The 27,743-nt window shown below is 43.3% G+C and overlaps 1 protein-coding gene across 1 annotated transcript in view; it reads right to left on the reverse strand.

The window, feature by feature from the left end:
- Window positions 1–27,743, reverse strand: part of TRPC7 (transient receptor potential cation channel subfamily C member 7) — a 150,576-nt gene that overhangs the window by 94,420 nt on the left and 28,413 nt on the right. Inside the window, exon 3 of the mRNA NM_001192795.2 lies at window positions 6,440–6,622. Coding sequence (NP_001179724.2) covers window positions 6,440–6,622 — 183 coding nt within the window. The remainder of the gene's footprint in view (window positions 1–6,439; window positions 6,623–27,743) is intronic.

Consider the following 27,743-nt stretch of genomic DNA (forward strand, 5'->3'; position numbering starts at 1 on the left):
TTTCTCAGAGGCTTTCTGTCCTAATCTTTACAACAACCTTGATTAATATCCTCGAATGGATTCCTGTTATTCCTAAAAAAGGAACAAAAACAAAATTCTTTTGCCTGGTCTACAAGCCTCTGTCTGGTCTGGTTCCTGTCTGCCCCTCTAGACTCACCCCACTCCCCATTCTTCCTCATGCCTCTGAGTCTGCCACATTCACCTTCTTTCAGTTCCTTTTATATGCTGTATTTCTTCTCACCACAGGGCCTTTGTGCATGCTCTGAACAGCTTTGAACATGTTTTTTTTTTTCTGCCAGAAATACCCTCCCCACCTCTGGTTAACTTTTGTCATGAGTTCCTCCAAGAAGTCTTTATTGACTTCCCCAGTTAGGTTGTATCTGTCTTTGCTGCTAAGTCACTTCAGTTATGTCCGACTCTGTGTGACCCCAGAGACGGCAGCCCACCAGGCTCCCCCGTCCCTAGGATTCTCCAGGCAATGACACTGGAGTGGGTTGCCATTTCCTTCTCCAATGCATGAAAGTGCAAAGTGAAACTGAAGTCGCTCAGTCGTGTCCGACCCTCAGTGACCTCATGGACTGAAGCCTTCCAGGCTCCTCCGTCCATGGGATTTTCCAGGCAAGAGTACTGGAGTGGGGTGCCATTGCCTTCTCCGGTATCTGTCTTTAGAAGTTGTAAAGTCATGTTTGTGTTTTGTAACACTATTTCAGTTGGAATATTACAATTTTTTTGTGTGATGTTTTGAGTAATACTGGAGAAGGAAGAGGCAACTCACTCCAGTATTCTTGCCTGGAGAATCCTGTGGACAGAGGAGCCTGGTGGGCTGCTGTCCATGGGTCGCACAGAGTCGGACACGACTGAAGCGACTTAGCATGCATGTCTTCCTCACAATGGATAGCCTCATGTCAATTCCAGTCACTATAACACGTCCTCAGTGATTAGCACAGCATGCTTTATAGTCACTCAGTGCAAACTTGTTGACTGCATGAATGAGGACATACCATCATACCGTCTAGTTCGGTAACCACTGGCCACAATTGCCTATTGAAATTTTAATTAATGAATGAAAAATTAAGAATTCTGTTTCATAATTACATTAACCACATTTCAAGCTAAGTAGCTATATGTAGTAGTGGCTGCCATATTAGACAGCAGGAAACATTTCCATCATCATAGAAAATTCTATAGGATAGTGCTGGCAGGATAAGGCCCAAGGGCTTGTGCATGGCATGTAATACCCTTGAGGATCTGCTTCTGACAAGCTTTCCAGTTTGTTTCTTTCCCACAGTACTATAGCCTCAGTCACATCCTCCTATAAACATGTTTCTTTCCTAAATGTGCCACTCTTTCTTAGGTGTCTGTGGCTTTTCAGCTTTCACCTCTCTCTACCTAAATTGCCATCCCATCCCATCCAGCACCTCTCATCCTTTAAGCCCCACTTCAAGTATGTCCACTTCTGGGAAACTTCTTCATATGTCCAGACTGAGCTGGTCAGTGCTTCCTTTGACCCCCATGCCACCTCCTTCTTAATCCTGTGTACCTTGCTCAGACAGGATGGTGATCCTTTGTTCACACATCTCTATCCATTGCTGCCGTGTACCCCTCAAGGGAAAGGCTTGGGGGCTTCTCAGTCTCTCCAGTGCTGGACTCAGAGCTGGTAATGTGGTAGACATCAGAAACGCTAGTGAAATGATGTGAGCCAGTGGATGCAGGTCACAGGGGGTATTATTTCCTTAGTATAACATGCTGAGTGAAGCAAAAGGGAACAGTGTTACTAAGTGGGGCTAGTGAGGGTTCTACCTGCAGTCTTCTCCATCTTCCATGGTCCTATTCTAGGTCTTTATTTTATGTGATACTAGATTTCTGGGCTAAGTCTCACCCAGGAGCTTGGCAGAGTCTGGCGGGGGGATACCTCTGAAATTCTGGGATCTGGAAGCTCAGCTGAGTGGAGCTACTTCTAGAGGAGAGTGGGTGGGTCTCATAAGTTGGAAGGATCATGATTACATCCTTCAAATCAAGCCTTGTGTCAAGAGGCTAGAACTGAAGGTCACCTGGAAGTCCGAAAAAGGTGACTGCTCTGAACTGTACTTTGTTCAGCTAGCTGACTACAGAAGCTGTTGCTTTTATGGTCATAGCATATCTATCTGTACCTTACCCACTGCACTGATAGCTCCTTAAGGGCAAGATTGTGTCTTTCTTTCCTCAGGGTCCTTGGCAGGCTAATCAGCGACTATAGGGCTCATAGACTGGGGCTAAAACAACTTGTCCGGTTAAATGAACCACCCTTATTGGTGATATTGCCTAATAATAGACATGCTTTCTGCAATGACACTAATATAATTTTGGACAAAATATTCATTTGTTTCTATTTATTTTTTTTTTTTTTGTAGCAGTCTTTTGCTTAATTATGTCCAAGGGGGCCTGCATCTCTCCTACAGGTGGAGTTAAGGTCTCTCTTCTGCATAGTAGGACATTCTGGGTCTCTTGTCTCACTGTCCATGGGCACTTTGAGCTGGGAAGGCCCATGCCTACAAAGTTCTTAGAGTGAATGGAGATTTACCTGATCCTCATCAAGGCAGACCTGAAGTCAGGAAGAAAGAAGAGATGACACAGGGGGAAGAAAGGAAAACAGCATCCCTGTAAGACTAGAAATGAAGTGATAAAGAGGAGAGATGGGTGGGGGATGCGAGTGAAGGGCCCAGATGTGAGTCTTCAGTTGGACATGTTAAAAGGAGCACTAAGGATTGTGTCTCAGTCTCTTTGACCAGTCACTCAGCAGTGACCATGTGCCAGACAATGGGCTTTCTTTACGGATGTAGCCTGGGCCCAACTGAACCTGAATGGATTCAGAGACTGATTAGGTCCTTCCAGTTGGTGAGGCTCAAAGTCCCTAAGCATTTATTTAGAGTTGCTCTGCAAGGGGAGAGGAGAGTCTTTAAGAAGGACATTTATGCATAGTTCCCGGGGGACAAAGATAGAAATGGAGGAGACAGCCAGATCGACTGTGGGGGAGAAGATAAAGGCCTGTATGTATACTGTATATGTATACTGCATAACCTAAGTGACCCCATTAATGAGTGGTTGGACAGTGATTAACCTATAAGGGTACCCACTTACCCACTTCTCCAACACTGCCTTTCTAACACAGTGGGGATGCTGAGTCCCCTTATTAAGGCAGAAGTCATGGAGAACAACCATATCCTCACAAGGCCTTTTGGTCTTTGGGAGAGGAGTTGTAGGCTATAGGGATGATGTCCTTCCCCAGGGGGACATTTCTAGCATTCTAGAAGATAGAATGGGCTTCCCTAGTGGTTCAGACGGTAAAGCATCTGCCTGCAATGCTGGAGACCTGGGTTCGATCCCTGGGTTGGGAAGATCTCCTGGAGAAGGAAATGACAACCCACTCCAGTACTCTTGCCTGGAAAATCTCATGGACAGAGGAAACTTGTAGGCTACTGTCCATGGGGTCACAAAGAGTTGGGGAGATAACAAAGGATAAGCTAGAGGGTGTTTCTGGGGATAAAAGAACCCCTCCAGTTCCAAAGAAGGGGGAGCATTGCTGATTGACAACGATGATGCTTCCTTGAGGAGCTTCCTTGAGGAGACCTTTTCAGTTTACAGAGCATTTCCTCTCATATGAGTTCCATAGAAAATCCTGTGAAGCAAAAGCTTATACACCTATTTTTCGGAAGGGGAATGAGGCCCAAAGAGCTTCAAGGACTTATCCAAGACCGTGTGGCCATTAAATGTAAGAATCATGCTAGAAATCTCCTGACACTCTCTTCATCCTTTTTTCCTTTGCATCATGGTGGGATAATTGTCTTTATCTCATGGAGGCTGACGTTATGGCTGAGGTAGCCAGAGGACCAGATATTAGGGTGATGCCTGAGGAGAGGCTAACATTCAGATGAAGGATGTAATCTGAGGTGCAGTACCAGCCACAGAGCAGCACCCATTCCACTCAGATTTATGCATTTCATAAATATTGAGGCTGTTACATGGAAAACCAGTCTTACCAGATGGTCCATGAGAAAGAGAGTATTGTGGTCCAGTAATACATATTGCACTCGTCTTCATTTAGAGTAGCAGTGCATGATCAATGCTCTATAATGTCTTTAAGCAAAGAAATCTCTTTGACTCTATGTAACTCAAGGTCTCTAAATTGAATGTATAGTTTTTTTTTTTTTTTTTAAGGTCAGACCTATTAGCAGCTCATGGAACTGCCAAGAATAACTAGTTTGTTTTAATCACTGAATTAATGGTTTGATTTGATATATCGCAAGTCCTAGGACTTTTTTTTATGGTTTTATATTCTAGCCTGAAGACTCATATATATGTCAGGTGTAAATAGGCCTTGGTGCTGGTCGTTTCATAATTCAAAGACCCAGGGTTAGACTGTGCCCATGCAAGCATGCTAAAGTTCATAAATTAAAAATGAAATCTCATTACAATATTAATAAGATTTTAAAATATTAGGTATTTTTGCTGGTAGTTCACGATAGAATAAATGTCAAGGAAAACTCTGAGTCAGTCAATGTAGCATGATGGCATCTGTGATTTGAGAGAATTTACCTATTGGAGATTTTTGAAGGGAGCAAGGTTGACATTTTATGCAGGTCATTTATCGTCTTCCTGCCTATGGATTGCAGTAGACTCTTGACATTCATGATAGGTATTTCTTGAGACCGCTATGACTCTCCTAATATCGCTAGAATAAATAATTTCCCTCACAAAACCTTTTTATTCTGACCAAAACTGTCACGTTTACAGTGTTTCACTTTTTCTTCTCACTCATCACCAGGGCCATTTTGTCCTTGATAGCTGACAATGAGGAGGAACATTATAGGCTCTGAAGTGGTGGCCATACTCTGGACTAGCTGAAGGATTCACCCTCAGTGACTGGTTTGCTAAGAGATTTGAATCTATGTTTCAGAAATATGGTGAATGCTTGAATTTCCTGGGCTGCTGGGATTGTTTGTGAAGAGCCCAAACTGTGAACGTTAATCTACAAATATCAAGCATCTTCTTTTCTTTGGGGTGTCAAATATATCTTCCCCTTTCACTCTGTGCTAGAAGACAGGATAATACCACGGCTTGGGGAAGAAAGGAAATGCCAGAAACTCAAGCCTGTTATCACCATAACAAGCAGTCTACAGCAGGGTGTCTCTGAACTCCAAGACCGTGAATATCTCAGCACCTTTAGGAAACGCTTCCTTGCTGTACTTTGGTGAACAGTCTCAGCGAGCTCTTGAGATAAGCTAAAATGTGAGTCCCCCTGCACTTGGTCAGTAGGGTTGTACATACTTGAAACTACAACCTGACTCCTCCCCTCCCATAGCTCTATGCTTTTGAATATTTATCTAAGGCTACCTTTCCTATGGTTTATCAATTTTATCTTCAGGACTTACAGTGTTTGAAAAAAGAGATTTTTTCCTAGAATTTTTTATTATTATTAAAATTAAAAGGACAGGAAGATTTTTATCACACTTGGAGGCTCTCTCTAGATGAATACCACATACTGTTGTTGAAGAATGGTTCACTCCACACAAATTAAGATAAGCAGACAAGAAGAAAAATGCCAAGAAGCCAATCTGGGGGTATTGGGAATACCCCCAGTAGTCACCCTGTAAATAGATGGGAAAAAACAACCCTTGAAGACTGATCAGCCATTTTGCTTCTTTGGAAAGCACAGTTGGTACTAAAGCACATAGATCTTTGGAGCTCTGCGGTTTTCATCAGGATGAATGATGTCATCTAATATAAGAGCAGATCTACAAAATCCAGAATACATCCAGAGTGGAACTATGATTGAGTCTTGCTCCTTAGGACCTCAGTCTGACCAGCCACTGTGGGTGTGAGGGCTCCTGGGTGCCAGTGGCCATTAAAGACACCTTGAGGTTGGTTGAGGAGGTAGGACTTACTCTTTTGGAAGTCTAATCATGCTTCCTATTAAAGCCTTTCATAAGCCTTGAGAGTGAACTTCCTCTAAGCCACCCAGAACCACGGATCCCACAAAGCCTCTGCACGAAGGCATTTTCTACACAAGTCCCCAGGCACACAGAGAAAGCTCAATAAGTGCTGTTGAAAGAACTGAGGGGTATGTTTTTTCATGAAAACTTGGGAATTGGCCTGCTAGCTGATGGCAGCATTCACTGTAACCCAGTCCTCGCCAGTAGTTTGGAGGCTGAAAATCCCCTCTTTTATTCTCCAGGCTCGAAGCCTGTTCATAGAATGACTATCATCATCTCTCTCTCCTGATGGGCTGGGGGTGAAGGCGGGAGCTCTGAGCAGTCCTGCAAGGCTGGAGGTTCCCCTGTCTAGAGGTGGGTCGGGTAATTGCTATTGTCACCATCCTCTTGTGGGAACAAAATATGTGTGAGCACAAAGGTCGGCCAGCAACCCTGGAGGTAGGAAGGCCAGGAGAGGTGGGGAAGCTTACCTTCTTGACTTCGTACTTAATGGCGAGTTTGATCCGGCTCAGACTCGGACGGTGGTGGTCGGACCAGACTTGGAAGTTCACATCACCATTTAAAATCGCTTCCACCTCTTCTGTGTCTCGGCATAGGTCCAGCACGCCCACCACAAAATCCTTGCATTGCATAGATAACTTCCTGTAATCGTTCTAATAGAATAAAGAGAAATCAGGGGTGTGTCACACCGAACCCCACAGATGGGCTTGCCTAGCTCAGCAGTGTTGTTCAGCAACTGTCCACCAAGTGTGAGCTTAATAGAGTGCTCTGGAACCAGGGAATGTGCTGGAACCAGAAGGCAGGGCTGTTTCTCTTGCTACAGTAGTCTAGAGGACATCTTCTCTAAGCCAGGATTTGTCAGGCTGTGTTCCATGGCCACCTGCATCAGAGTACCTTGGGTGTGCTAGAACTGTGATTCCTAGGCCCCGCTGCAGACTTACAGACTCAGAATTCCTGGGGATGAGACTCAGGAAGCTGTCTTTAACCTGTCTTTTAATCTTAAAAGGTTAACCTTTTAACCTTGTTCTCTGAGTGATTCTGATGCCTGCCAAAGCCCACCCTGGGCTCTTTGAAAGCAGCAATTCCCCTTGCCTGCTCTGAAGGGGGAGTCATAAGGAGATGTACTTTTAAGGCTGATGGGAATATCACTTCACTCACTCACCACCAATCTGTGGTGGTAACTGTTCTACGCAGGAAGTTTGCTGGAAAGATATGGCTGATAGATTAAATTTGGAGGGAAAAAAATGTACACAGATGTGCTTTCTTTTAATGTGCTGGAAAATCTGCTTATAAATTTAAAAATCAAATGTAATTTAAATCTAACAGTATCCTTTCCTTAGCACAGATCCTTTTGTACAGCAAATCATGGCATGTTAAATTACTTGCCTGTTGAATAATCATTTTCAGACCTTGACCTCTTTTTTGTTGTTGTTTAATGAATTGCCTCTGGGTTTCTCTCTTCTCCCGAGGCACACCTTTCTGAATTATCTTGAAAGGCTGACTGCCTTTCCTTGTGACGTGCCGATTTCTCTCTCTCCTTAAAACACACTGCTTCAGTTCCAGATAATGATCCAAAATGTTGGACAGAAGAATGTTTCATGTCACCCTCAAACTACTCCTCCCCAAAAATATTTTCCCCTATAGGGTTTCTTATTGGTTTCTTAGTTGAAATGAGTCTATTTGAAAGCAGCACAGAGCCAAATGTCACTTTCAGTGTTAATCAATGTCAAAAGCCCAGAGAGTGATAAATAGTAGTTGGTAAACAGGAGTGCAGTTTTGTTTTTCCAGAACCCGGATTCCTCAGCAAATAGATGGGAGCATGGCAAACTGTAGAAACGCCACCATTTTTCTAAATTAATGATTTGTTTCTCCTTGCAGCAGTGCTGCATCAAAATGTCCTTTTGTGTTAAAGAAGCAAGTGACTGATAGCTAAGAAAAGGACAAGCATCAAGAAAATGTGTTCCTACAAGAGCGGCTGCTCTTCATTTTTATATATAATTTAGGGATAAGGGTGTTTGGGAAATGCTGGGTAGAAAGATGACTGCTCCAGCAGACTGTCATGGGCTACTGAGACTGTGCTGTCTCAGAGCCTGTGTGCATTTCTGGGTTCAGTGCAGTTCAGGATGGAAGGTACCATTAGAGACTTGGAAGGTACCATTAGAGACTTTCACTTCCCTGGGCTCTTCTACTAACTGGGCCATAAGAAACAGGGAGAAACACCAGGGGAGCCAAAACAGTTAGTTTGCTTTTTGCCTTCTATATTAGACAGTCTGGAAGGCAGCGCACCTGGTGCCTGCATGTGGGTGGAAGAGACGAAACCAGCCTGGCAGGAAGATGGAGATGACATGGGTGTGGATAGCTGCAGTCATGCCAGGCGCAGCCTCCCACAGAGAGTGAGAGCCATGGGCGCATATCTGGGGAATTATGATGATTATGAAAGGTGGGATAGTCCTGAGCTCAGTGAGCCTTTCAGCCACACTTTTTACCTTTAGTTGGAGAGATGCGACATACTCCCAAGACTTCACAGGTGCCCTTTTAAGTAATTCCATATCCCGGCATACTGAAGTCTGCCAGGTCCACTGGGTGACAGGTGTTCTACCTGTATCACCTTACTCAGTCCTTACAAAATACACGTTAGAAGGACCGTCAGCATTTCCAACTCATGAGTGAGGAAACCGAGACTCAGAGAGATAAATTAACAGGCTGGACCCACTTTTCCTTATACTGGACACTCATCTTTCTGATTACTTTCTCACTTTCCTCGAAGATTTTACCTCCTGTCTCACTGTCACTCACCCAACTGCTGCTGTTCTTGGTGGTTTCAGTATCCAAGAAGATGTCCCTCCCATTACCCTGCCCTCGTATTTCCATGATAACATTTTCTTTAGTCATGTTATTCTCAGTGCCAACTCAGCCATTCATTCTCTTAGTTATTCCCAATAACTGAAGCTCCTCCATGACCCCAACTTTAGGTCTCCTTCTCTCTGACCACCACCTCCTATATGTCCAGCTTTCTCCATCTGGAACCCCAAATCTAGTAATCCTATGATTTCACCAAACCTACAAGCCATGAACCATACCATGTTTTCACTGGTTTTCAGCCCTGTCAGGTCCCTGTCTCCCCCCTCGCAGAGCTTCCGTTTTGCGGGCAATCTTTATTATCATCCTTGCACCCATCAGTTCTCTTGCCCTCCTCTTGTTTTGTTCTCATTGCTGGCTTAAAGCCTGACTTTGGTTGAGTCTGACTCTCTGCTGCACTGCCCCCGCCTCTGCTCAGTGAATGTGGCTGGAGAGCACACCCCTGCACTGTAAGCTCACCCCCTCCAACCTCAGGTAGTCCTCAGTGCTCCCATCGCAAGCAAGCATTTCAGGCCTCTCCTGCCCTGCTGTCCAGCCTCCTCCCCCTCCTAGTTTCCATTAACTTGGAGAATAGAACTCATCAGCAGAGAAGCTCCACATGCTCACATCGTCCCCATCACTTGCTGTCATACATCTGTGCTCGTGGACTCTCTTCCCTCTTCTTACTCTGGGTGGACTACCCCTGCTTCTGTCTGAGGCCAGCTCCTCCTCCTGATATCAGTCCCTTGTACTGCTCTCCATTTCTCTTTCCTGCATTGTTAACCTCTCCCTTTCTCTGTTGGCTTAGTATGCAAACGTGTTGCTGTTTTCTTGTCTTAATAAGAAACTCCTCTTGACTCTACTTCCCTCGCCAATTCCTACTCTAGTTTTCTGTTCCATTTTGTAGAAAAACTCATTAGACTTGTGTACACTCACAGTTGCCCTCCTTACATATTTCTTACCCTGTTCTTCCTACCCTGTTCAGCAAAACTTTCACACTCTATCCATTGCTTCCACTGAGACTGTTCTTGTCAAGGTCACACATGGCTTTCATGTTGCTAAATCCAGTGGTTGGTTCTCAGTCCTCATCTTACAGAACCTGTTAGGTGCTTTGACATAGCTGATCACGTCCTCTTCCTTAATATACATTCTTCACTTGGCTTCCAGCATAACATACTGTTCTGTGGTTTTTCTTCCTGAATGAGTACTTTTTGCATCTTTGTTGGTTAATTCTCATGTCCCTGATGTCTTAGTTTTAGAATGTCCTATAGATGTGCCCAGTCCTTTGAATTCTCCTGTCTTTTTACACTCATTGCCTTAGTGATCCTATCTAAGATCATTAGATACTATCTATATGCTGATGACTTAAATTTTATATCTTTAGCTCAGCCTTCTCTCCTGAACTTGAGTCATATATCCAATTGCCATCTGGTATTTCCACATGAATGCCAAATAGGCATTTCAGAGTCAATAAAACTAAATCTGGACCTAGTCTTCTCTGCCTTACTAATATTTCCTGACCTATCAGTTGTCAAGGACAAAAAAATCTTGAATTTATCCTTGGTTCCTCCCTTCCTCTTAAACCTGACATACAATTTAGAAGCAGATCCCACCAGCAATACCTTCTAAATATATATTGATCTAAACCATCAGTTTTTGCTTAGACTAACCAAGAGGCTCTTAACTGACCTCCTTAATGTCCTGGTCTTCTATGGTCTATTTTCCATACATCAGTCAGGAAGATATTTAGAAAAGGCAGTCAGTTCATGGCACTGGTCTGCTCAAACCCTCCCATGGCTCTCCATCCCCTCAAAGTAAAAGCAGGCTTATTATACTGTCCTGTAGGGACATATGTTGCCTAGCCTCTCCATTCATTCACTGATTTGCTGTGGTTCTCTGTCTCCCTCAGTCTATTCCAGCCACCCGACCCCCCCGCTGTTCTTCAAACACACTTGACATGGACTAGACCTTTGTACTGGCTATTCTCTTCTTGTAATGGTCTCTCCCCAGGTATCTACATGAACAGATTTCTCAACTTCTTCAGGTCTTTGCTCAAATGTCACTTTCTCAGAAGACTTCCTTGAGTAGCTTTTAAAAACATCGTGACTCTTTTCCATTTGCATTCACCTTTCCTTTTTTCTTTGTTTTCTTCACAATACTTATGACTATATGACATCTATACATATTATTTATTATATTTATTGTCCACATATTTCATTGGAATATAAGCTTATTGAGGGCAGGAATCTTTGCTGTTTTGTTCACAGATATATCATTAGTTCAGTTCAGTTCAATTTAGTTGCTCAGTCATGTCCGACTCTTTGCGACTCCATGAATCGCAGCACGCCAGGCCTCCCTGTCCATCACCAACTGCCAGAGTTCACTGAGACTCACGTCCATCGAGTCAGTGATGCCATCCAGCCATCTCATCCTCTGTTGTCCCCTTCTCCTCCTGCCCCCAATCCCTCCCAGCATCAGAGTCTTTTCCAATGAGTCAACTCTTTGCATGAGGTGGCCAAAGTACTGGAGTTTCAGCTTTAGCATCATTCCTTCCAAAGCAATCCCAGGGCTGATCTCCTTCAGAATGGACTGGTTGGATCTCCTTGCAGTCCAAGGGACTCTCAAGAGTCTTCTCCAATACCACACTTCAAAAGCATCAATTCTTTGGCACTCAGCCTTCTTCACAGTCCAATTCTCACATCTATACATGACCACAGGAAAAACCATAGCCTTGACTAGATGGACCTTTGTTGGCAAAGTAATGTCTCTGCTTTTGAATATGCTATCTAGGTTGGACATAACTTTCCTTCCAAGCAGTAAGCGTCTTTTAATTTCATGGCTGCAGTCACCATCTGCAGTGATTTTGGAGCCCAAAAAATAAAGTCTGACACTGTTTCCACTGTTTCCCCATCTATTTCCCATGAAGTGATGGGACCGGATGCCATGGTCTTCGTTTTCTGAATGTTGAGCTTTAAGCCAACTTTTTCACTCTCCACTTTCACTTTCATCAAGAGGCTTTTGAGTTCCTCTTCACTTTCTGCCATAAGGGTGGTGTCATCTGCATATCTGAGGTTATTGATATTTCTCCCGGCAATCTTGATTCTAGCTTGTGTTTCTTCCAGTCCAGCATTTCTCATGATGTACTCTGCATATACGTTAAATAAGCAGGGTGACAGTATACAGTCTTGACATACTCCTTTTCCTATTTGGAACCAGTTTGTTGTTCCATGTCCAGTTCTAACTGTTGCTTCCTGACCTGCATACAGATTTCTCAAGAGGCAGATCAGGTGGTCTGGTATTCCCATCTCTTTCAGAATTTTCCACAGTTTATTGTGATCCACACGGTCAAAGGCTTTGGCATAGTCAATAAAGCAAAAATAGATGTTTAGACCATTTCCTGGAACATAACAGGCACTGAGTAAATGCTTGTTGAGTCTGTCGGAGCAGTGTACTTGTCTAAGGTGACATAGCGATGTAAGTGGTAGAGCCAAGATTCAAGACAGATCAGTCTGACCCCAATCCTGTCCTCTTCCCTCTCACCATATTGCCTCTTGGTGGGCAGCATGTTCCCTTCTGCTTAGCACACTAAAACTAGAGGCTTAATTGGGGCTGACACTCAATTAATTTGGAGAAATAAAGGATGAGCTGGGATATGGATATCTGAATACTCAACAGATTCTGTAGTGTACTAGATGAGTGCACAGGTTTTGAAGTCAGAAAGGCCTGGAGTTTGAATTTCTTTTTCTTTTTCTTTTTTTTTTTTACTACTTGTCAGTTGTGGGAAATACAACAAGCCATATAACTCTTCTATATCTCAGTTTTTAATCTGTAATACCATACATATCATTTAATGATTGGGGAAAGCAATACCAAAACAATGTAAAATGCTTAGTATAGTTAACAGTAAATAACACAAATAACAAAATAAATAAAAATTTAGAATAAAAATAAAGCCTGTAAATGGCAATTTTAATGAATTAACACCTTAATTTGACCATCGATTTCAAACTCTTGACCTGTTGCTTTTTTATGGTTTTTAATTACTGGATTGGGAGCAAGACTGGCTTATGGAGTGGTGAACACAAAATGTTTGAGAAATCTTTGATTCTTCTTCTCTCACTCATATATAAGCCATACATTAAAAAGATACTCTGAATTTCTTAACTTCTTTTCATCTCTGGTGATTATACCAACCCTTCCCAGGGATAGTATCACCATCATGGCTTACCAAATGAGGTATCTTTTTTTGTACCCATAAAGCTTTTTCTCATTTTGTACAACTTATATTTGGCTTCTCTAGGAGTAATACAGTGAACCAACTAAGTGACCCTTGGTGTCAGAGTCAGATGGAAATTCTCTCTAGTCTTGTCAGTGTTGATGATATCCAAAAGCCAGCAGTGTAGGTTATATCAGTGTAGACATTGCCATCTGTTTCAGTGAAATGCTGTATGCACATCTTCATTACTTAATCTCCTGCTAGGGCATACTCAGGTCTGTTCTTAAAGAAAGAAACAAGAGACAGCCATTCCTAGCTCGTGGATGGGCGTTAGCACAACAGTCAGTTTGTCCAGGTTCAGTGTTTTGAAGCTGCTACAAGTGCAGTGTTTCTTGGGACCATGAGCTGTAGCTGTGCTGGGCATGGGATGAGAGGCCCTGGAGTCCTGCCTTTTCCAGAATGTCATATAAGTGGAGTCATACAGTATGTAATCTTTAGAGACTGGCTACTTTCACTCAGTGTAATTCCTTTGAGATTCATCCATAGTGTTGTGTGTATTAATAGTTCATTTCTTTTTACTTCAGATCTACTGCATGCATGTATCAGTTTGTTTATCTGTTCACTCACTGAAGGAGTTGGTTGTTCACATTTTTGGCAGTTATGAATGAAGCTTCTATAAATATTAATGTAGAGGTTCTTATATGAAGATAAAATTTTAGTTCTTCAGGGTAAATATATAGGTGTGGAATTGCTGAGTATATGATAACTATACATTTAACTTCATTGTTGTTATTGTTCAGTCGCTAAGTAGTGCCCTACTCTTTGTGACCCCCATGGACACACCACACTCCTCTGTCCACCATCCCCTGGAGTTTGCTGAAATTCATGTCCATTGAGTTGATGATGTTATCTAACCATCTCTCCTCTGCCGCCACCTTCTCCTTTTGCCTATCTTTCCAATCATCAGGGTCTTTTCCAATGAGTCAGCTCTTTGCATCAGGTGGCCAAAGTATTTTAGCTTCAACTTCAGCAACAGTCCTTGCAGTGAATATTCAGGGTTGATTTCCTTTAGGATTGACTGGTTTGATCTCCTTGCTGTCCAAGGGACTCTCAAGAGTCTTCTCTAATACCACAGTTCAAAAGCATCAATTCTTCGGGGCTCAGCCTTCTTTATTGTCCAACTCTCACATCCGTACACGTCTACTGGAAAAGTCATAGCTTTGACTACATGGACCTTTGTTGGCAAAGTGATGTCTTTGCTTTTTAATATGCTTTTTAATTTGCTTTTTAATATGCTTTTTAATATGTTTAGGTTAGTCATAGCTTTCCTTCTAGGAGCAAATGTCTTTTAATGTCATGGCTGCAGTTAGTGTTCACAGTGATTTTGGAGCCCAAGAAAATAAAATCTGTCACTGTTTCCATTTTCTCCCCTTCTATTTGCCATGAAGTGATGGGACTAGATGCCATGATCTTAGTTTTTTGGATGTTGAGTTTAAAAGGCAGCTTTTTCACTCTCCTCTCTCATCCTCATCAAGAGGCTCTTTAGTTCCTCTTCACTTTCTGCCATTAGAGTGGCATCATCTGCATATATGAGGTTGTTGGTATTTCTCCTGGCAACCCTGATTCCAGCTTGTGATCCACCCCACCCTGCATTTCACATGATGTACTCTGCATATAAGTTAAACAAGCAGGTTGACAGTATACAGCCTTGTCATACTCCTTTCCCAATTTTGAACCAGTTCATTGTTCCATGTCCAGTTGTTCCTGTTGTTTCTTGACCCGCATATAGGTTTCTCAGGAGACAGGAAAGGTGGTCTGATATTCCCATCTCTTTCATAATTTTTCAGTTTGTTGTGATCCACATGGTCAAAGACTTGAGCATAGTCAATGACACAGAAATAGATATTTTTTCTGGAATTCCTTTACTTTCTCTATGATCCAATGAATGTTGGCAGTTTAATCTCCAGTTCCTTTGCTTTTTCCCAACCTGAACCTTCTACATCTGGAGGTTTTATATTTAGGTCTAGGAGCCATTTTGTATTAACTTTTATATAAGGTATAAAGCATAGCTCAAGGTTCCTTTTATTGGATCTTCATTTGTTCCAGCCTCATTTGTTGAAATATTATTCTTACTCCATGATATTGATTTGTATAGCTGTCAAAAATTGTTAACCACATTTGTTTGGGTTTAATTCTGTGCTTTATTTTCTGTTTCTTTGATCTCTTTATCTGTTTTTCACTAATACCAACTATCTTTGTTTCTGTAGCTTTATATTAAGTCTTAAGATGAGGTACTTTGAATCCTCCAACTTTGCCATTCTTTTTCATATTTGTTTTTGAATAAGCTTGCTCATGTCTTTAAGAAATTCAGCTATGAATTTTATTGGAATTATGTTAAATCTATAGATAGTTTGGGGAGAACTGACATCCTAATTGTGTAGAATCTTCCAAACCATGAACATGGTATATCTCTCCATTATTTAGGTCTTCTTTGATTTCTTGCATTAGTGTTTTATAACTTACAGTCTGTAGAGTCTACATATGTTTTGTAAGACTTATGTATAAGTATTTCAATTTTTTAGCTATTGGAAATATTTTAAAAATGATGTCTACTCACTCATTATTGTATATAGAAATATGATTCATTTTAATGTGTTAACCTTATATCCTATGACCTGGCTGAAGTCACTTACTCATGCTTTGTATAGCCTTTGGAATTATCTACATAGACAAGGATGTTGTTTGCAAATATGGATTATTTACTCTTGAACCCGTAGCTTAGATATATTTATTAATATGACAAATAAGATGGTCAGTTAGATGCTCTTAAACTGGTTTGAAGATTTACAAGTTTTCTTTCTAGGAACAAAATTTTGCCAGCAAGTTTTTTTCAGCTTTCAACCCAAAATTACTGGTTCAGAGTGTTTTATTTGGTCAATGTACTGAACAGTTTTTAGAGAATTTATCTGCCATTATTTTTTGTGTTCTGCTCAACAGAGATATTAATAGAGATTCTTTGATTTTTTTTTTATTGACCCAGAATTTTTTTCTATTCCCTTTGGCCCAAACTCACTTATTATTGAGATGAATCTCTGGCTTTAACATAGAGAAGGACAAACCAAAATGATGTAATATGGTATTCTGATACCTTGAATTTTGGGTGCTGAAGCTATTGTTTTGACAACACAAATTTTAGGAAATTATTATTTTGTTTGACTTTGGTTAAAAACACCAACTCTCAAACTTTTTCAAAGTTATGGAAAAACTTAAATCAGGGGACAGAGAGAAGCTCATTTTTCTGATAGGTCAAAAGTTAAATGAATCTCTCAGATTGATGCTGTGGAGACATGCACACCATACAGGATAATCAACACTCATTCCCCCATAGAGACCTTAGAAATTAGATTAAAAAAGAGTGTGGGTCTTGAATCCATGGCCCTCTCTCTTCCTGTCAGAGACCCAGTTATGAGGAAGGAGTGTTTATTGAGAGCTCCAACTGAAATGCAAATGGAGATAAATCAACGTGTTCATGTTGTAAACCTGGGAGGTTTTCTTCTTTTGACATTTAGGCTGAGTTTTTAAGATATAATTACAGTAAAAGTTTCCTAAACATTTTAGTATTTCATTAAATGATCACCTTATAAAATTGGTAGTATTATTTTCCCCACATATAATAAGAGGAGGATAGAGAGTTGATCATTGGATATAGCAACTTGGAGGCCATTGGTCTCCTTGATGGGAGCAGTTTTGAGTGAAGGGTATAATAGGTGAGGATCAGGGAAGGGAAAGAGAGAGATTTGAAGACTTCTATCTATATTACTGGGGCTTCCCTGGTAGCTCAGCTAGTAAAGAATCCACCTGCAGTGCAGGAGACCCCGGTTTGATTCCTGGGTCAGGAAGATCCCATGGAGAAGGGATAGGCTACCCACTCCAGTATTCTTGGGCTTCCCTGGTGGCTCAGATAGTAAAGTATCTGCCTGCAGTGTGGGAGACCTGGGTTTGATCCCAGGGTTGGGAAGATCCCCTGGAGGAAGGCATAGCAACCCACACCAGCATTCTTGCCTGGAGAATCCCCATGGACAGAGGAGCCTGGAGGGCTACAGTACATGCGATGGCAAAGAGTTGGCCATGACTGAGCGACTAAGCACACCCCCCCCCCCCACACACACACCTATATTATCATAGACAGCGCTTTTGAGGAGTTTTGTTACATAGGAGGGCACAGAAAGTAGCTGGTGTGAGAAGTAGCTGGAGTGAGAAGTGGAGTAAAAACAGAATCTTCCTCTTTCCTCTCACTGTTCTTCCCTTCCTCTCTGCTTGAAATCCTCCTTTCCTCCCTTCTTTCCCTCCTTCTCTTTATGGGAGAAACCACAATATTTTGTAGGTTGATGGGAATTTTCCAGTAGATAATTATGTTGATCATTATATATGATACCAGTATGCTGCTGCTGCTGAGTCGCTTCAGTCGTGTCCGACTCTGTGCAACCTCATAGATAGCAGCCCACCAAACTCCCCTGTCCCTGGGATTCTCCAGGCAAGAACACTGGAGTGGGTTGCCATTTCCTTCTCCAAGGTATGAAAGTGAAAAGTGAAAGTGAAGTCGCTCAGTCATGTCCGACGCTTAGCGACCCCATGGACTGCAGTCCACCAGGCTCCTCCATCCATGGGATTTTCCAGGCAAGAGTACTGGAGTGGGTTGCCGTTGCCTTCTCCGTGATATCAGTATATCATTATATGAATCCTATAATTCAACAGCATATATGACAGAAGATTGGGTGTAGCATATAAATAGAGGAATGAACTTGAATCACATACATCTTATCTGTAGTGGGAGGGAATGTCAGATATGTGGGTGAGGATACTAGTAGATGGATGCATTGGTGTTGGGCTCTGTAGACATTTTCTTTGTATTGTTTCAAATTTTTTTTTCTAGTAAGATAGGAAGAAAAATTACTAACTGAGAGTAAGAATTGGGGAGAAGGTGCTGGAAGCTTGAGGGGAGGAGGTCTGAAATAGACTTTAGGTCAATTAAAGAGTGAATAGGGAGACAGGATATTATTGCTAAAGAAAGTAAAAGCCCATTTGAGAGTCATGTTTAGAAATTGAAAATGAGACCAGCTAGGGATGTGAAAATGAGACCAGCTAGGACTGCGCAGGCACAGGAGGGCCTAGAGGAGCTATCCCACGTTGAAACTCAAGAAGAGCGGCGGTGAGGAGATATCCCTCGTCCAAGGTAAGGAGCAGCAGCTGTGCTTTGCTGGAGCAGCCGTGAAGAGATACCTCACACCCAAGGTAAGAGAAATGCAAGTAAGATGATAGGTGTTGCAAGAGGGCATCAGAGGGCAGACACACTGAAACCATACTCACAGAAAAGTAGTCAATCTAATCACACTAGGACCACAGCCTTGTCTAACTCAATGAAACTAAGCCATGCCCGTGGGGCAACCCAAGACGGGCGGGTCATGGTGGAGATATCTGACAGAATGTGGTCCACTGGAGAAGGGAATGGCAAACCACTTCAGTATTCTTGCCTTGAGAACCCCATGAACAGTATGAAAAGGCAAAATGATAGGATACTGAAAGAGGAACTCCCCAGGTCACTAACTGCCCAATATGCTACTGGAGATCAGTGGAGAAATAATTCCAGAAAGAATGAAGGGATGGAGCCAAAGCAAAAACAATACCCAGCTGTGGATGTGACTGGTGATAGAAGCAAGGTCCGATGCTGTAAAGAGCAATATTGCATAGGAACCTGGAATGTCAGGCCCATGAATCAAGGCAAATTGGAAGTGGTCAAACAAGAGATGGCAAGAGTGAATGTCGACATTCTAGGAATCAGTGAGCTAAAATGGACTGGAATGGGTGAATTTAACTCAGATGACCATTATATCTACTACTGTGGGCAGGAATCCCTCAGAAGAAATGGAGTAGCCATCATGGTCAACAAAAGAGTCCGAATGCAGTACTTGGATGCAATCTCAAAAACGACAGAATGATCTCTTTTCATTTCCAAGGCAAACCATTCAATATCACAGTAATCCAAGTTTATGCCCCAACCAGTAACGCTGAAGAAGCTGAAGTTGAATGGTTCTATGAAGACCTACAAACCTTTTAGAGCAAACACCCAAAAAAGACGTCCTTTTCATTATAGGGGACTGGAATGCAAAAGTAGGAAGTCAAGAAAACCTGGAGTAACAGGCAAATTTGGCCTTGGAATACAGAATGAAGCAGGGCAAAGACTAATAGAGTTTTTCCAAGAAAATGCACTGGTCATAGCAAACACCCTCTTCCAACAACACAAGAGAAGATTCTACACATGGACATCACCAGATGGTCAACACTGAAATCATTGATTATATTCTTTGCAGCCAAAGATGGAGAAGCTCTATACAGTCAACAAAAACAAGACCAGGAGCTGACTGTGGCTCAGACCATGAACTCCTTATTGCCAAATTCAGACTTAAATTGAATAAAGTAGGGAAAACCACTAGACCATTCAGGTATGACCTAAATCAAATCCGTTATGATTATACAGTAGAAGTGAGAAATAGATTTAAGGGCCTAGATCTGACAGACTGCCTGATGAACTATGGAATGAGATTCGTGACATTGTACAGGAGACAGGGATCAAGATCATCTCCGTGGAAAAGAAATGCAAAAAAGCGAAATGGCTGTCTGGGGAGGCCTTACAAATAGCTATGAAAAGAAGAGAAGCGAAAAGCAAAGGAGAAAAGGAAAGATATAAGCATCTGAATGCAGAGTTCCAAAGAATAGCAAGAAGAGATAAGAAAGCCTTCCCCAGCGATCAATGCAAAGAAATAGAGGAAAACAGCAGAATGGGAAAGACTAGAGATCTCTTCAAGAAAATTAGACATACCAAGGGAACATTTCTTGCAAAGATGGGCTCAATAAAGTACAGAAACGGTATGGAACTAACAGAAGCAGAAGATATTAAGAAGAGGTGGCAAGAATACACAGAAGAACTGTACAAAAAAGATCTTCATGACCCAGATAATCATGATGGTGTGATCACTGACCTAGAGCCAGACATCCTGGAATGTGAAGTCAAGTGGGCCTTAGAAAGCATCACTATGAACAAAGCTAGTGGAGGTGATGGAATTCCAGTTGAGATATTCCAAATCCTAAAAGATGATGCTGTGAAAGTGCTGCACTCAATATGCCAGCAAATTTGGAAAACTCAGCAGTGGCCACAGGACTGGAAAAGGTCAGTTTTCATTCCAATCCCAAAGAAAGGCAATGCCAAAGAATGCTCAAACTACCGCACAATTGCACTCATCTCACACGCTAGTAAAATAATGCTCAAAATTCTCCAAGCCAGGCTTCAGCAATATGTGAACCATGAACTTCCTGTTGTTCAGGCTGGTTTTAGAAAAGGCAGAGGAACCAGAGACCAAATTGCCAACATCTGCTGGATCATCGAAAAAGCAAGATGGTTCCAGAAAAACATCTATTTCTGCTTTATTGACTATGCCAAAGCCTTTGACTGTGTGGATCACAATAAACTGTGGAAAATTCTGAAAGAGATGGGAATACCAGACCACCTGATCTGCCTCTTGAGAAATCTGTATGCAGGTCAGAAAGCAACAGTTAGAACTGGACATGGAACAACAGACTGGTTCCAAACAGGAAAGGAGTACGTCAAGGCTGTATATTGTCACCCTGTTTATTTAACTTATATGCAGAGTACATCATGAGAAACGCTGGGCTGGAAGAAGCACAAGCTGGAATCAAGATTGCCAGTAGAAATGTCAATAACCTCAGATATGCAGATGACACCACCCTTATGGCAGAAAGTGAAGAGGAACTAAAAAGCCTCTTGATGAAGGTGAAAGAGGAGAGTGAAAAAGTTGGCTTAAAACTCAACATTCAGAAAACTAAGATCATGGCATCTGGTCCCATCACTTCATGGGAAATAGATGGGGAAACAGTGTCAGACTTTATTTTCTTGGGCTCCAAAATCACTGCAGATGGTGACTGCAGCCATGAAATTAAAAGACGCTTACTCCTTGGAAGAAAAGTTATGACCAACCTAGATAGCACATGGAAAAGCAGAGACATTACATTGCCAACAAAGGTCCGTCTAGTCAAGGCTATGGTTTTTCCAGTGGTCATGTATGGATGTGAGAGTTGGACTGTGAAGGAAGCTGAGCGCCGAAGAATTGATGCTTTTGAACTGTGGTGTTGGAGAAGACTCTTGAGAGTCCCTTGGACTGCAAGGAGATCCAACCAGTCCATTCTGAAGATCAGCCCTGGGATTTCTTTGGAATGAATGATGCTAAAGCTGAAACTCCAGTTCTTTGGCCACCTCATGCGAAGAGTTGACTCATTGGAGAAGACTCTGATGCTGGGAGGGATTAGGGGCAGGAGAAGAAGGGGACAACAGAGGATGAGATGGCTGGATGGCATCTCTGACTCGATGGACATGAGTTTGAGTGAACTCCGGGTGTTGGTTATGGACAGGGAGGCCTGGCATGCTGCGATTCATGGGGTTGCAAAGAGTCGGACACGACTTAGCTACTGAACTGAACTGAGGGACTTCCCTGGTGGCTCAGTGGTAAAAGAATCCGCCTGCCAGTTCAATCCTTGGTTTGAGAAGATCCCACATTCCACAGAGCAAGTTAGCCCATGTGCCACAACTATTGAAACTATGCTCCAGAGCCTGGAAACTACAGCTAATGAGTCCATGTGCTGCAAATACTGAAGCCTGCATGTTCTAGAGCCCGTGCTCCACAAGAGAAGCTATTTCAATGAGAAGCCCGTGTACCATAACTAGAGAGTAGCCCTGGCTTGCCGTGCTAGAGGGAAAAAACCCCACACAGCAATGAAGGCCCAGCACAGCCAGAAATAAATAAATAAAATTATTTTAAGATGAGACCAGCTAGTATGGTTGACTTTCTGTAACCACATTCACCTCCCCAGCTGCCAGCATGAGTAGGTGGACAATTAGATTTTACCAGGATTGTATTTTTTGCCAAAAACTACAAGAGGTTAGGGGAGATTATGATAGTCCATGAATTGTGGCTAGCATGAAGGGAGGCAGACTTCCATTTTAAACATAAAGTTGATGATTTCTTACAAAATGAAACGTACTTTTACCATGATGCAACAATCATGATCCTTGGTATTTGCCCAAAGGAGTCAAAAGCTATGTCTACACAGAAACTTGCATACGAGTATTTATTATAAATGTCCAAACTTAGAAGCAACCAAGATGTCATTCAGTAGGTGAATGGATAAGTAAACTTTTGTACATCCAGACAGTGGAATAATATTCAATCCCTGAAAGAAATGGGCTATCAAGCCATGAAAAGACATGGGGGAGCCATAAATGCATGTAACTAAGTGAAAGAAGCCAATCTGAAAAGGCCACAAAATGCTGTGTGATTCCAACTATGTGACATTCTGAAAAAGGTAAAACTGTGGAGATAGTGAAAGTCGCTCAGTCGTGTCTGACTCTTTGCAACCCCATGGACTATACAGTCCCTGGAATTCCCCAGGCCAGAATACTGGAGCGGGTAGCCCCCCTTCTCCAGGAGATCTTTCCAACCCAGGGATTGAACCCAGGTCTCCCGCATTGCAGGCAGATTCTTTACCAGTTGAGCCAAAAAAAAAAAAAAAAAATCATAGTTACCAGGGGTTGGGGAGTGGGAAGGATGAATAGTAGAGCAGGGGATTTTTAGGGCCGTGAAACTACTCTGCATGATACCACAATGGTGGATCTCTGTCATTATACATTCGTCCAAATTCACAAAATGTATGAAGATGGGAGTGAGCCTTGATTTGAAGTATGGACTTGGCTGATAATGAGGTGTCAGTGGAGGTTCATCAGTTGTAACAAGTGCTCCATTCTGATGGGGGAGGCTGTGCATGTGTGGGGGCAGGCGGGTATATGGTAACACTCTGTACCTCCTGTTCAGTATTGCTGTGAACCTAAAACTGCTCTAAAAATAAAGCCTATTTAAAAACAAAAACAGTGTTTAGGTTAGTGAGTTGGAAGTCTTGGGGGTAGGCAGAAGATCGACAGAGCTGGGACATTTGAGGGAGATATAAAAATTTGAGCTAGTAGTCAGAGATTGTGATGTGTGATGCTTAGATTATGGAGAGTTTGCATTTATTGATCATGAGACTTGTAGGCTCAGTAGGCTAATGATGACTAAGGTAAGACCACTGGAGGAGACAGCTCATAAAACTCAGTCAAGGTGTTAAAATGATGGTCTGCATGTAAAGTGTCAAGAATTTAAGCAGCAGGAACTAACACCATGGAGAGATGGCAGGGAGTGCCCCATTGTTGCAGAGTCAAATGGTGTGGAATAATGGGTGATGTAATGTGATGCAAGGTGGCTCAGAGCTCGGTGTTCTTAGGGAGGAGAGAAGGAGAAGGTCTGGGAGTGGTAAGGAACAGTAAGAGAGAGATGCACACCCTCCCTCAATTCTCTCAGCCCAGTGGTGTGAGGACTGTGGGAGCAGAGCCAGCCCCACTTGAGAGGACAGCAGGGGAAGTGTGTCTTAAGGGGGCCAGGCTTAAGAAAGAGCAAGAAGGTGAGGCGTCTCTAAGAGGAGGGGGCAGCGACACAGGGGATTTTGCTGAGGACAGACTATGACTTTGGTAGGGTGAAGTGTTCTTGCCTGGAGAATCCCAGGGACGGGGGAGCCTGGTGGGCTGCCTGTCTATGGGGTCGCACAGAATCGGACACGACTGAAGCGACTTAGCAGCAGCAGCAGTAGCAGCAGTGGGAGGGTATCTGGAGATGAAGAAGCCGGGTGAAAGGACAGAATGGGGCTTGCGAGCCTTGTGGAGAATCAAGTTCAGGTTCTGAGGGGTGACCTGGGAGGCAGTGATGACATAAGGGGAATTAAAACACCTACTGAAATTACATTGTGAGGATTTAGTGAGGTAAGGCAGGTGGAGCACGAGGCACGGTGCTGGGCACGTAGGTCTGGATCGGTACCTTTTTTGCTAAGAAAGGGCTTCAGAGCCTCATCCTGGCCTCCAGCACAGCCTTCTGCACATTCTGCACTCAGCTGATGGATGAGAAAACGGAATGTTAAGATTTAACACACACGGCTGAGTCTTTATTAATTATAACTGTAGTCCCTGAAATAATTAATGGATGTGAAATGCAGGGCAAGAGCCTGAGCCTAGTGCTCATTATTGCAGATGAAAATTGAAAAGTTTCAATCCATGTTTTAGCTTCCACGCATACCACTTAATCGTTTCATTAACCGTCACCATGTAAATAAGCTCGTGCTCTGGCAGGTCATATTAATAAAAGGCAAATATCCTCCAGCATTTAATTTCCATTTAGGAACTCAGGTCCAAGCAAGGTGGTACATGAGTCTGTCAAGTCCAGTATGTGAGCCAGAGAGCCAGCATTTGTTGCCTTGGCTTTCCCAGGGGATGTAGACAGCCCCGAGTTCCTCAGAATTCAGGGTTCAGGGTTGGGTGGGTCAGGCTGGCTGCCTGCTCCAGTGAGCCTCTTAAGGTGTGACTCTCAGACTGTGCCACTGGTCACCCGCTGCCGACTTGATTTTATCATCTGCTCTCCGCAGGAAGCCTTCTTTTATTCATCCCAGACTTACTCCCTGCATTTCCTAACGGGTTATCTGTGTCCTAGGTGTTTAAGAATTTGGGAAAGATGACTGTTTATGAACCACTGGTGATCTTAGAATTTCTTAGGACAGGCCTGATGAGCCTTTTTGCATGAGAGAGATGACTGGGTAGTTAGTACTTCATTGGCTCTAGAATCGGAGTATCTGAGGTCAGATCCCAGCTCTGCTGCATGCAGTCAATGGGATGTTGAGTGTTTAACTTAATCTTTCTCTGTGTTCTAGCTTAATCTGTATAGTGGGAATGATACGGTTTTTTGTTGTTGTTGTTTGTTTGTTTTTTACCTTATGGGTAAGGAGAAAACCAAATAAGGTAATTCATGTAAGTTGCTTAATATGATATGTGACAAGTATAAATGGCAACCCACTCCAGTTTTCCTGCCTGGAAAATCCCAGGACAAAGGACCCTGGTGGACCACAGTGCAGGGGGTCACAGAGTTGGACAGGACTGAGCAACTGAACACATAAGATAATCCATCTAAGTTGCTTAACACAGCGTGTGACGAGTATTAGCCACATTATGACACGCGTGGCTTGTGGCTTAGCGGAGAGTGTAAACATGGACAGTTTGCCTCTTTTGGGGTGTTGGTCTTCAAGCCCCTTTCTAACAAAGCAGAGGCGCCCATCAATGGCTTCACTCTTGCAGCTTCATCTTGTGTCAGGCCTCAGGTGGAAGGCGCAGGAGCAGGACAGAAGCTAGGCCGGGTTTGGACCAGAGTCCTCGATGATTCATGGAGGAGGTGTAGGCCCTGGGTGCTGAACTGTATCTGCAGATGACTGCACCACTTTCCTTAGCCAGGCTGTGTTGACAATGCCTTTGTTGATACTTTGGTTTCCATCCTGATTTTGGGTTTACTTAATTGGCAGGTACTGACATCATAAGGGGCTCCTTAAGCCATCACCATATGACATTGTGAAATCCCAGAAGGAAAGGATTGCTCTGCTTGTTGATTTTATAACAAGTCCCCTCTGATAATAAGGCAACCCTCTGATTCAGAGTCTGTCTTTCAAGGAAACACATGAGCAACTCGAGTTGTTGTTGTTATTCAGTCACTCAGTCATGTCTGACTCTTTGTGACCCCATGGACTGCAGCATTCTAGGCTTCCGTGTCCTTCACTATCTCCCAGAGTTTGCTCAAACTCACATCCACTGAGTCAGTGGTGCCGTCCAGCAATTCTATTCTCTGTCGTCCCCTTCTCCTGCTGCACTCAGTCTTTTCCCCAGCAACAGGGTCTTTTCCAGGGAGTCAGCTCTTCACATCAGGTGGCCAAAGTATTGGAGCCTCAGCTTCAGCATCAGTCCTTCCAATGAATATTCAGGGTTGATGTCCTTTAGGATTGACTGGTTTGATCTCCTTGCTGTCCAAGGGACTCTCAAGAATCTTCCCCAACACCACTATTTGAAAGAATCAATTCTTTGGGGCTCAGCCTTCTTTATGGTCCAACTCTCACCTCCATACAGCAACTCGAGTATTTTATTCTAATTCAGCAGGTATATTTGAGCACTCACTATGTGCCAGGCATTAGGGATGGAAACTGAAATAAAATACAGTCTGAAGAACTCAGGGTCTTGCTAGACAGCATGACAAGTGACCAGGTAAGGGCCTGGTCTTGGGTCTTGGGATATGCTGCCCAGCTGCAGATGTGGGGAACTTCCAAGAGGAGGTGGGATATGAGCCCTGAGGATGAGTAGAAGCTAGGAGGGATAAGGACATTCCAGAAAGGAGATGGCAAGGTAAAGGCCCAGAAGGCAGAGAGCATTCACCAGCAGGAGGATTGTGGTGGCTGTCAGCTACTTCAACCACAGATGGGCACGTGCATAAGTTATGCACATTTCCAATGTTTTATGTAACTTATTATTGAATAGACACGAATGCACTCATGTATCCAGAGAGGAGTTCATGTACACTCTCTGTGCATCCTTGTTCAGATTGAAGGTGCTGCTTGGTTTTCTCTCGCTGAGCTCCCAGAAGAGCTTTTCCTAGGCTTCCTGTTTTTTTTTTTTTTTTTTTCCTGCTTTGACCACAGGGAGCAGACACAGGAGGGCAGATGTGCCTGTGTGAGCCTTGCCCCATCTCCACACCTCACAACTCCAAGCCTCCCTGGAGGCCCCAGGCCCCTCTTCCCTGTCTCTGTCTCCCTCTCCTTTCCCTTTCTCTTGCTCTCACACATTACTCTGTCAACCACAGATCAGGGCTGCACAGTGGAATGACTGCTCAAAGCTGTGACTCAGGTGGTCAGTCAGGAGGTGTGAGTTGAAAGAGTAAGAGGGGCCCTCAGGAAGCCCTGTGTTTCATTCACATAGAAGCAGCCCCTCCTTTCCCCTGCCTCCCTACCCAGCCCCTGCGTGAGGCCTGCCTATGTATGATTGTTTGGTCTTTGTGTCCACTGGAACGGGACAGTGTTAAAGAAGGCAACTATTACAGTTTCTACCACTACGATTTATTTTTTACTGAATGCTTACTATGTGCCAGGCCCTGAGCTGAATGCTTTACATATTTAGCTCATTGAATTCTCATGACAAACCAAGGAAGTAGGTACAGTTATCATTCCTCTTTACAGAAAGGGGAACCGAGGCCCAGAGACTTCACTGGCAGCTGTGATTTGAATCTGAGTATGAAGAAAGGAGTGAAAGTGTTAGTCGCTCAGTCACGTGTGACTCTCTGTGACCGTGGACTGTAGCCCACTAGGCTCCTCTATCCATGGAATTCTCCAGGTAAGAATACTGGAGTGGGGGTATGGCTGACTCCAAATTCCATAATACTAACACTGAGAAGTACTCATCTGACAAAAATACCAACTGCCCTGGCATGTGCTCTGAAACCATGAGCACCACCCTGAAGGGGCAGGTTCAGGGTCTTTCCTGGTGAAGATGGAGAGAGAGAGGAGGATGTGTTGGTAAGAGGCAAAGGGCAGTACCCTGTGCGTCCCAGGGCCAGGCTGGGAGTAAGACAGCTGAGCTCAGGCAGCTGAGGGTACCCCATGCTCTAAGTTACCAGCAGGTGCGTTGGCATCAGAATGTTCAGGGAAGTCATCGTCAGTGAGGAAGGAAGTGTGCTCATCTCAAGGAGCCGGGGAAGGAGGGAGGAAAC

Source organism: Bos taurus, chromosome 7 (genome assembly GCF_002263795.3).
Source record: "Bos taurus isolate L1 Dominette 01449 registration number 42190680 breed Hereford chromosome 7, ARS-UCD2.0, whole genome shotgun sequence".
NCBI lineage: Eukaryota > Metazoa > Chordata > Mammalia > Artiodactyla > Bovidae > Bos > Bos taurus.